The 12001-nt window shown below is 42.0% G+C and overlaps 1 protein-coding gene across 7 annotated transcripts in view; it reads right to left on the bottom strand.

The window, feature by feature from the left end:
- The window catches only part of LOC139445560 (inositol 1,4,5-trisphosphate-gated calcium channel ITPR1-like), a 253058-nt gene that overhangs the window by 138608 nt on the left and 102449 nt on the right, over positions 1 to 12001 (bottom strand). For all 7 annotated transcript variants that reach the window (XM_071226708.1, XM_071226711.1, XM_071226710.1 and 4 more), the window contains exons 5-9: positions 8679 to 8837; positions 5024 to 5122; positions 2524 to 2607; positions 1679 to 1825; positions 104 to 199 (exon numbers count right to left, since the gene is read on the bottom strand). In XM_071226708.1, the coding sequence (XP_071082809.1) occupies positions 104 to 199; positions 1679 to 1825; positions 2524 to 2607; positions 5024 to 5122; positions 8679 to 8837 (585 nt within the window). The remainder of the gene's footprint in view (positions 1 to 103; positions 200 to 1678; positions 1826 to 2523; positions 2608 to 5023; positions 5123 to 8678; positions 8838 to 12001) is intronic.

Genomic DNA, 12001 nt, shown 5'->3' with positions numbered 1-12001 from the left:
CCTACCTGGAGATCTGGGGAACCAGAGAACCTACCTGGCGATCTGTGGGTACCTGAAAACCTACCAGTAGGTCTACGGGCTATTGGAGTCCTTGAAAACTTACCTCGGCTGCCAGGTACTGTCCGGTTGCTAGATGTTTGAACCTGAAGAGACTGTTCCAGTGTCCAGCCCCTCCTCGACATGGATCATGCTGCACCACCTACAACACAGGGACCACACTCATACAATGCAACACAATACCGTCAACTACAATTTGTGACTTCACAACCAGATCATAATATTGGAAATTCTGGCCCACAAAACTCGGTCATTATCAAAGTTTGAAACAGGGGTCCGGAAAATTTAAAATCCCAATCGGACATTTACCTTATGCCACGCCCCCTTCAAACAGCGTGTTTTAGTACGACTTTTTACACACAAATTACAAGTTGTTACGTATTCATAATATGATGAATTATGAATTGTTTCAATTTAAATTGTTTAATTCACCGGACAATTAATAACAAATAATATCATTTTAGATATATATGGAAAACATACGTTTGTTTCTGTTATAATAACGATCTGTCAACGTTGTGAACGGTCTAATTAATATTCATGAGTCTGCTCAAGTGTACGCGTTGTAACATTTGGATCGAGACTATTATCCCATATTTGGTTATCACGTGACCTCACGGGAAAAGTTGTTTTTTTAAACTAAAGATTATTCAAAAACAAGACAGATAATGTAATCATAAATCCTAAACTATCGTTGATAGCAGTAGTTATTTGAATACTTTTTCATCTGTACTTAATTATTGACCATAAACAAATTTGATATCGATCGTCTGAGAAAGCAAAATGGCGGTCAATCAAGATTCAATATACGACTAGCTACTGAAAACAAAAAAAACTGCAAATCCTCGTTGTATGTCAACCAAGTGAAAGTCGTTAGCCACGACTTACAAAATGATCATTCAGACTTTGAGGGTTTGGCAGATCCGCTCGACTGATCTGCATCGGTCGACTGGCTGTCGTCACGCTTTCGCTTCTTGACTGAGGTTACGTATCGTAGCATTGTGAGGATAATGAGGTACATCGATGATGCAAGGTATTTATGTACAGTTGTAAACACATTTTACTCAAATCAACAAGATGTTCTCAGTAATAAATCCTCGATTAATCAGTGTCAACTCAGTTTATTGCCTATTACAATGATTGACCGATTGGACTATCATTCAGGTACGATGTATTTACAGCAATCAAAACAAACAACGCTTGTCAGTGTAGATAATCTTCATTGTGTTACAACTGCAGACAGAAATTGCTCAGTCCTAACTGTTGATCATGTCCGGTCAAAATTTAAGAATGTCCGGTAAGCAGAAAAATTTAAATGTCCGGTAAGCAATATTTTAGACCGGACATTTGAGATTCCCAATCGGACATGTCCGGCGCATATGACGGTTTCCGGACCCCTGGTTTGAAATACAATTTATTCTAAAACTGATTTTCGTTCCACCAAGATGTAGCCTGCTTATACTCTTAACATAAACTGATGCTTCCACCTACACCTATATCCTTCCACAGGAACAAACTCTCCTCACGACTGATTCCTACATGACACAGCCTCTACCTCTTCTGTTCTCCCAGAGGGATAATCTGTCCTCCACAACAAGCACCTGTTCCCTACAGCCCTTACCTCCACTTCCCACAATGCCTTGGAGCTGGTGGCGGCGGTGGCCGATGTCCTCCCCGTCGTCCTCAGAAAGACATACTGCTTCTTCTTGTACTCATCTCCCGTGAGGAACTTCTCCTGCTCCGCGTGGAACAACCGCACCACGTCACCCTATGCAACACAACAACACCCTAACCTCAGGTGAAGTTTTATAGTGCTAGCCCACTGAGACACCAGGCCACAGTTTAACATGAATACCCCACTCAGACACAGTATACTTACTTGGGGCTGACCAGTCCTTGTTTTAGCCCCTTAATGCTGAGCACCAGGAGGGTTAACAACAAGTAACATCTTTTAACATCTTTTGGTACACAGAATAAATATGTCTCCAACAAGAAGTACTGATTTTTTGTTGTTTATCACCAAACTTAATAATATTCCAGCTACATGACGGCAGTCTGTTAATAATCGAGTCTGGATCAGACTATCTGGTGATTGACATCCTGAGCATCGACCTACACAATTGGGATACGATGAAATGTATCAACCAAGTCAGCGATACTGACCAACTAATCCTGTTAGTCGCTTCTTACGACAGGCATGGGTTTGCTGAAGACCAATTCTTACCCAGCTCTTCCCAGGGGTTTCCAACAAGATCATCCTGATTGCAGAACACAGAGACTTAAAAGATTTAAGTGAAGAAGGCACCATAAGACTCATTATTTGCGTTGCAATCTGGATAGTACCAAAATCATCTGGATCAACAAATCATAGCTATGGAGTAATATTGCTTTGGATAAATACTGTCTGGTCTGGAACTCATGGTGTCCAGACTGAAGAGGTTTTACTGTAGATGACTGGTGACTCACCCCCTTGAGGATGTCGTCCTTGTTCTCCTTGAAGTCCATAAAGAGAGTCACCTTCCAGCAGGTGTTGCAGTTGAGGGAGTTCACCTGCAACAGGGAGATGTGGGGTGAGACAGGGTTAGACACAGGGAGATGTGGGGTGAGACAGGGTTAGACACAGGGAGATGAGGGGTGAGACAGGGTCAGACACAGGGAGATGTGGGGTGAGACAGGGTGAGACACAGGGAGATGTGGGGTGAGACAGGGTTAGACACAGGGAGATGTGGGGTGAGACAGGGTTAGACACAGGGAGATGAGGGGTGAGACAGGGTTAGACACAGGGAGACATGGGTGAGACAGGGTTAGACACAGGGAGATGTGGGGTGAGACAGGGTTAGACACAGGGAGATATGGGGTGAGACAGGGTTAGACACAGTGAGAAATGGGTGAGACAGGGTTAGACACAGGGAGATGAGGGGTGAGACAGGATTAGACACAGGGAGATGTGGGGTGAGACAGGGTTAGACACAGGGAGACATGGGTGAGACAGGGTTAGACACAGGGAGATGTGGGGTGAGACAGGGTTAGACACAGGGAGATGTGGGGTGAGACAGGGTTAGACACAGGGAGACATGGGTGAGACAGGGTTAGACACAGGGAGATGTGGGGTGAGACAGGGTTAGACACAGGGATATATTGGGTGAGACAGGGTTAGACACAGTGAGAAATGGGTGAGACAGGGTTAGACACAGGGAGATGAGGGGTGAGACAGGATTAGACACAGGGAGATGTGGGGTGAGACAGGGTTAGACACAGGGAGACATGGGTGAGACAGGGTTAGACACAGGGAGATGTGGGGTGAGACAGGGTTAGACACAGGGAGATGTGGGGTGAGACAGGGTTAGACACAGGGAGATATGGGGTGAGACAGGGTGAGACACAGGGAGAAGTGGGGTGAGACAGGGTTAGACACAGGGAGATGTGGGGTGAGACAGGGTGAGACACAGGGAGACATGGGGGAGACAGGGTTAGACACAGGGAGATGTGGGGTCAGACAGGGTTAGACAAAGTGAGACATGGGTGAGACAGGGTTAGACACAGGGAGATGTGGGGTGAGACAGGGTTAGACACAGGGAGATGTGGGGTGAGACAGGGTTAGACACAGGGAGATGTGGGGTGAGACTGGGTCAGACACAGGGAGATGTGGGGTGAGACACAGGGAGATGAGGGGTGAGACAGGGTTAGACACAGGGAGATGTGGGGTCAGACAGGGTTAGACACAGGGAGATGTGGGGTCAGACAGGGTTAGACACAGGGAGATGTGGGGTGAGACAGGGTGAGACACAGGGAGATGTGGGGTGAGACAGGGTTAGACACAGGGAGATGTGGGGTGAGACAGGGTTAGACACAGTGAGACATGGGTGAGACAGGTTTAGACACAGGGAGATGAGGGGTGAGACAGGGTTACGCACAGGGAGATGTGGGGTGAGACAGGGTTAGACACAGGGAGATCTGGGGTGAGACAGGGTTAGACACAGGGAGATGTGGGGTGAGACAGGGTTAGACACCGGGACAAAACTATCAATTGTTGTAAGCAGACAGGATACAAACAGATAATTTCTACCAAATCGAGGTCATTGTTATGAAATAATGTACAAATGATGCTAAAATATTAGACATATTGTTACAGGCATGTATCTTTCTGTCATCATACACATGCATGGAGACTACGACAAGGACTTGAGTATGTACTACACAGACTGTACATGTTTGTACGTCTACAACATGGGCTTGAGTATGTACTACAAAGACTGTACATGTTTGTACGTCTACGACAAGGACTTGAGTATGTACTACACAGACTGTACATGTTTGTACGTCTACGACAAGGACTTGAGTATGTACTACACAGACTGTACATGTTTGTACGTCTACGACAAGGACTTGAGTATGTACTACACAGACTGTACATGTTTGTACGTCTACGACAAGGACTTGAGTATGTACTACACAGACCGTACGTGTTTGTACGTCTACGACAAGGACTTGAGTATGTACTACACAGACTGTACATGTTTGTATCTCTACGACAAGGACTTGAGTATGTACTACACAGACCGTACGTGTTTGTACGTCTACGACAAGGACTTGAGTATGTACTACACAGACTGTACATGTTTGTACGTCTACGACAAGGACTTGAGTATGTACTACACAGACTGTACATGTTTGTATCTCTACGACAAGGACTTGAGTATGTACTACAAAGACTGTACATGTTTGTACGTCTACAACATGGGCTTGAGTATGTACTACAAAGACTGTACATGTTTGTACGTCTACGACAAGGACTTGAGTATGTACTACACAGACTGTACATGTTTGTACGTCTACGACATGGGCTTGAGTATGTACTACACAGACTGTACATGTTTGTACGTCTACGACAAGGACTTGAGTATGTACTACACAGACTGTACATGTTTGTACGTCTACGACATGGGCTTGAGTATGTACTACAGACCTCCTTGCATCCTGTGTTGTCCACGAGGTCACAGTTGCTGGCGTGCAGCGGGTGGCCGTCGCTGACTGGGTTCAGCACCACCTTATCCCCCACCACCACCTGAAACAGCAGCAGCAGCAGGACATCAAACACAGGCGGTGTTCAAAATAATTTTAAAACCCAACAAGACAGGTGGCCAGGTGACCCATAAGTTTCGCCTGTCCATCTTAAAAGTTACCAACCAGCATTTTGAACATTGAAAAATTTCAAAAACTAAGAGACAAATCATGTCTTGATTCAGTTGATGCAAACAATAACTTGATAATCTGCGAGGAGTTATATTAAAACTGAATACTTAAGTACTCTGCCTGATACTCAGGCAGGTGGAAGAAATTTTTTGTGCAGGCCGACAGAAAAGTTACAAGCCACAGGCAGACGGGCAGGCAGTTATTTTTCGGACACTGAACACATCCAACATCAACATTGAATAGCTTAGTCTCATTATTTCTAGAAAAAAGTTTAAAATAACTGATCATCTGGTTCAGACCGACATAATAGTCTATACTTAAATTATTCTATCAATTTCTAAATTATGAATATTTACTTTTTGACCGAAAATATGAAGGGAGACAACTCTGACAGACTTGTTTTCACATGCTTCTCAACACAGCCATGAGTTAACCAAATATACCACAAGAAAACAAATCTTCTCTATCCCTTACAGCTGAAGTAATGTCTGAACTACAAGATGAACCAAATCTAGTTCTCTGTTTCAATTTGTCATCCAACAAATCTCTAACAAATGTACATATCACTATCACAGTCATTGTGTTTTGTACCATTGGCTCAAAGTATGGGTTAGATATTACTAACAGACGCTTATACATCACAAATCAACTCACTGAACATCATAATTTACCTGCAAACAAACAATGCAATAATAGAGGTGTCCAACGACAGAGTGGTCTATACAGTATTCCAGACAAGTGATTGTATATTGCCGACAGACTGGTCTATACAGTATTCCAGACAACTGATTGTATATTGCCGACAGAGAAGTCCATACAGTATTCCAGACAACTGACTGTATACTGTGGACACAAAGGTCCAAATACTGTGTTCCAAATAACTGATTGTATATTGCCGACAGAGTGGTCTATACAGTATTCCAGACAACTGATTGTATATTGCCGACAGAGTGGTCTATAAGTATTCCAGACAAGTGATTGTATATTGTCAACAGAGTGGTCTATACAGTATTCCAGACAACTGATTGTACATTGCCGACAGAGTGGTCCATACAGTATTCCAGACAACTGACTGTATACTGTGGACACAAAGGTCCAAATACTGTGTTCCAAATAACTGATTGTATATTGCCGACAGAGTGGTCTATACTGTATTCCAAACAACTGATTGTGTATGGTCAACAGAGTGGTCCATACTGTATTCCAAACAACTGATCGTATACTGTGGACACAAAGGTCCAAATACTGTGTTCCAAATAAATGATTGTATACTGCCGACAGAGTGGTCTATACAGTATTCCAGACAACTGATTGTATATTGCCGACAGAGTGGTCCATACAGTATTCCAGACAACTGATTGTATATTGCCGACAGAGTGGTCTATACACTATTCCAGACAACTGATTGTATATATTGCCAACAGAGTGGTCCATACAGTATTCCAAACAACTGATCGTATACTGTGGACACAAAGGTCCAAATACTGTGTTCCAAATAACTGACTGTATACTGTGGACACAAAGGTCCAAATACTGTGTTCCAAATAAATGATTGTATATTGCCGACAGAGTGGTCTATACAGTATTCCAGACAAGTGATTGTATATTGCCGACAGACTGGTCTATACAGTATTCCAGACAACTGATTGTATATTGCCGACAGAGAAGTCCATACAGTATTCCAGACAACTGACTGTATACTGTGGACACAAAGGTCCAAATACTGTGTTCCAAATAACTGATTGTATATTGCCGACAGAGCGGTCTATACAGTATTCCAGACAACTGATTGTATATTGCCGACAGAGTGGTCTATAAGTATTCCAGACAAGTGATTGTATATTGTCAACAGAGTGGTCTATACAGTATTCCAGACAACTGATTGTATATTGCCGACAGAGTGGTCCATACAGTATTCCAGACAACTGACTGTATACTGTGGACACAAAGGTCCAAATACTGTGTTCCAAATAACTGATTGTATATTGCCGACAGAGTGGTCTATACTGTATTCCAAACAACTGATTGTGTATGGTCAACAGAGTGGTCCATACTGTATTCCAAACAACTGATCGCATACTGTGGACACAAAGGTCCAAATACTGTGTTCCAAATAAATGATTGTATACTGCCGACAGAGTGGTCTATACAGTATTCCAGACAACTGATTGTATATTGCCGACAGAGTGGTCTATACACTATTCCAGACAACTGATTGTATATATTGCCGACAGAGTGGTCCATACAGTATTCCAGACAAGTGACTGTATACTGTGGACACAAAGGTCCAAATACTGTGTTCCAAATAACTGACTGTATACTGTGGACACAAAGGTCCAAATACTGTGTTCCAAATAAATGATTGTATATTGCCGACAGAGTGGTCTATACAGTATTCCAGACAACTGATTGTATATTGCCGACAGAGTGGTCTATACACTATTCCAGACAAGTGATTGTATATTGCCGACAGACTGGTCTATACAGTATTCAAAACAACTGATTGTATATTGCCGACAGAGAAGTCCATACAGTATTCCAGACAACTGACTGTATACTGTGGACACAAAGGTCCAAATACTGTGTTCCAAATAACTGATTGTATATTGCCGACAGAGTGGTCTATACAGTATTCCAGACAACTGATTGTATATTGCCGACAGAGTGGTCTATAAGTATTCCAGACAAGTGATTGTATATTGTCAACAGAGTGGTCTATACAGTATTCCAGACAACTGATTGTATATTGCCGACAGAGTGGTCCATACAGTATTCCAGACAACTGACTGTATACTGTGGACACAAAGGTCCAAATACTGTGTTCCAAATAACTGATTGTATATTGCCGACAGATTGGTCTATACTGTATTCCAAACAACTGATTGTGTATGGTCAACAGAGTGGTCTATACTGTATTCCAAACAACTGATCGTATACTGTGGACACAAAGGTCCAAATACTGTGTTCCAAATAAATGATTGTATATTGCCGACAGAGTGGTCCATACAGTATTCCAGACAACTGATTGTATATTGCCGACAGAGTGGTCTATACACTATTCCAGACAACTGATTGTATATATTGCCGACAGAGTGGTCCATACAGTATTCCAGACAAGTGACTGTATACTGTGGACACAAAGGTCCAAATACTGTGTTCCAAATAACTGACTGTATACTGTGGACACAAAGGTCCAAATACTGTGTTCCAAATAACTGATTGTATATTGCCGACAGAGTGGTCTATACAGTATTCCAGACAACTGATTGTATACTGCCGACAGAGTGGTCGATACTGTATTCCAAATAACTAACTGTATACCGCTGAGAGAGAGGCCCAAGTTCTTTATTCCCTACAACTGACTACATATTGCCAACAGAGTGGTCTACACAGTATCCTGACAACTGATCCGAACTCCAGCTGGTTACCCTGTCTCCTGGGGAACTGTGTTTGTAAAATGGTTGAATGTAAAACCAGGATCCCTCGTTCCCCGATGTGTCCAGCGTCACACGCATGGCGTTCTTCTCCAGCAGGGCTGGAAGCCGCTTGTTGACCGTCAGGTACTTGTTGCTCTTCAGGTGAAGGTACTGCAACACAGAAACACTCCAAATAATAGATCCACTAAGAAAATGCATGAAAAGTAGGAAAACCTTCACATCAATCAGCCAATGCATGAGGTGTTAAACAATTTAACACCCAAGTATAAACCTACTGCCACTTTTGCCTATTGTATTGGGAGGTTTTACTTTTTCCTTGTAAGACTTCATCACGAGTATGAGCTTTTACTTTTTCCAAGTAAGACATGGCTCAATGTCTTACTTTTTCCTAGTAAGACTTGGTATGAGGTTTTACTGTTTGCAAGTATGACCTGATTTGAGTAGCAGACGGAAATTGGACTTCGGACATCCAATGTTCTAAAATCGAGGATAAGAAAGGCAAAGTTTTCATTATACATGAAGGGAATCAATCCTGCAACCTCACACCTCGTGTTAAGTTTTGTAACCCAATGTTTTCCCACTGACCTACCGGGGAAGGTGGTGAAAGAACGTTCAATTTTAGATGTCATGACTTAGTTTTCTCTATGCTGCACGTGTTTCTTCTCTTGGATGCTTTGTTCGCATTCCTTTTATACAGCAACACACTGTATTGTTTCACTATAAGTTATCTCAATGTTTTCTTATATTTTCTGTTATTTCTTGCATTAAGACGGTTTATAAGTGAGATAAAGCAGTCCAGGAAGTAGGACCTCGTTAATTGGGGATCGGCAATGTAAGATACCCTTTTGCCAAAACCCGATTACCTTGGTCTTACTTCATCGCCTATAACCTCAGTCGTGCTTTATCCTTCACTTAAAACATTTTGAGCTGAAATGATGGGTTACTAATTGTGGAAGCACACGGTACAATGATACACAATTCCAGCTAGAAGCAGAGGTCACAGGCCCGATGACATCTAGTCTTCAAATTGCTACAACCTAATTCCTACTTCCCCTGTGGGAATTCCAGGTCAGAAGACATCCCGATGGTAGATTGTGCTTCCTTAGGACATGTCTGACTGCCTTTCATTGTGTCGTAGGGTCAGCTATAGAGGATCAGGGAGGGTCAGACTTGGTGACTTGTCTGACTTCCTTTCATCATGTCATAGGGTCAGCTATAGAGGATGAGGGATGGTCAGAACAGAGCCAAGATCATTTCTATCTGGGTATGTGTACTAGGATCATCAGAAACGGTGTCTTGGTTCTTCTCTCTATTAATGGCAGCAAGTGGTACAGACACCACAGCTTGCATATTCCTAATTGTCCCCATTTTCAACCAATTCAGTGCAGCAGTGAATATTTGCAAAGCTCAATGTAAACTGAAGGGAGCAGTTATTGTGGAAAGGGTAACATAGATCACATTATAGATAACCTAACTTAAACATAATTTTATGATACTTCAAAAGAAATATTTGATATCACACATTCAATTATTAGATATCTAAAAGTGAATCACTAAATTGAATTTATGAAACTAGACTAATAGATATTACAAATTCAATTTAGTGATATCAAAATACATTTCCAGATAACACCAATTCATTTTGTGATATCTAAAATTCAGATACTTGACATAAACAATTTTATATCAATAATTAATTTATGGTATCACATATATTCAAGTTTTGATATTAATAAATGAATTATTGACAATAAAATCAAATGTCACACTCTCGTCCCCTAATCCCCAACCACCAGTGATGAATGATGACATAAGCACAGAGCTGTTGAAAGGTTCTTCCCACAAATTAAGCATTTAAAAGAACTTAACGAGATGGTTTTACCACCTTGTGAATGAACATTGTCGCGGAATTTGTTTTGTCGAGTTAATCTAATCAAGCAAATTCTTCGTGTGTTATTCATGAGTCGGAAAGAGGTCTAGCAACTCTCGAGGGAACAAAGAAAGATGATGTATGGCCTCTGCTGTCTCTAAGCAGAAGAGTGAGTGAGTGAGTATGGTTTTACGCTGCTTTTAGTAATATTACAGCAAAATCACGGCGTGGGACACCGGAAATGGGCTTCACACATTGTACCCATGTCGGGAATCGAACCCGGGTCTTCGGCGTGACAAGCGAACGCTTTAACCACTAGGCTACCCGATCGCCCAGGTAAGCAGAAGACCTTCTCCTGGAATGACTAGTGTCCCCGCATTGCTGGTTCACTACAAGGGATGAGATTTTCAAACATGGCCGTGGCCATGTGATTGAGGGGCTTTGCTTTTTTCCAAAATTGATTTTTTTTTATTGAAAGTCCACATTTTAATAAATTCAAAGATATTTTAATGCAATAATGTAAAACAAAATATTAAAGCCTTTTTTACTGCCTTGGTCCTAAAAAGACTTTGGGTATTTTCAGAGACATTATGCAGCAGATCTCCACTGACTATCAGAGAATGCCAAGATACATCCCTGTCACTTTAACCCCATATTACTTTCTACGAGTATGTTTGTAATAAGTATTTTTGTGACAAACTGTTCTATAATGTCAGCCTTGCCAACTGCTTGTAACTAAAGACACCAATTGATCCCTCATAACCAACCCTGGCACCATCTGAAATGCTATCCAAGTGTGTGGCTTTTTCTGAAATAGTTCTTCAGCAGTAAAAAAGATCCCTAATAAAGATTGATGAACACTCTCTCAGTTTTTTGTGCTATAGACTTGTTGTTTCTTTGGGGAGGTAAGTGCAGATGAGAGATTAATTATGTTTAGCAGTCACCATCTTACAGAGATAAAATATCCTTTGGGGAAGGAGAAATTAATTTGTTTAAATAGATTGTCTGTATGCTATTTAATAATTACTTAAGGTCAGAACATCAAGGCATTCATCCCTGCTAGGAAATTATAAACAAGGCAAACAGACTTTGCTGCACCATTAGAGATGAGTTTGGAGTGAGTAAGTGTTAGAGTGTGTGTGTGGAAGTGAGAGTGTGTCTGAAAGTGAGAGGGAATTTGAGTGTGTGTGTGTGTGTGTGTGTGTGTGTGTGTGTGTGTGTGTGTGTGTGTGTGTGTGTGTGAAAGTGAGTTAGAGTGTGTTTGAGTGAGTGAAAGAGAGCGTGAGGTAAGAGTGAGTGAGTGTGTGTGAGTGGCTGTGGCTGTGTGTGTGTATGAGTGGCTGTGGCTGTGTGTGTGTGTATGAGTGGCTGTGTGTCTATGAGTGGCTGTGTGTGTGCGAGTGGCTATGTTTGTGTGTGTCAGAGTGGCTGTGGCTGAGTATAA

The sequence above is a fragment of the Haliotis cracherodii genome, unplaced genomic scaffold, assembly GCF_022045235.1.
Source record: "Haliotis cracherodii isolate W230 unplaced genomic scaffold, xgHalCrac1.p SCAF_6, whole genome shotgun sequence".
Classification (NCBI taxonomy): Eukaryota; Metazoa; Mollusca; class Gastropoda; order Lepetellida; family Haliotidae; genus Haliotis; species Haliotis cracherodii.
Note: the sequence above shows the minus strand (reverse complement) of the source record. Positions and strands in the feature narration are given on the sequence as shown.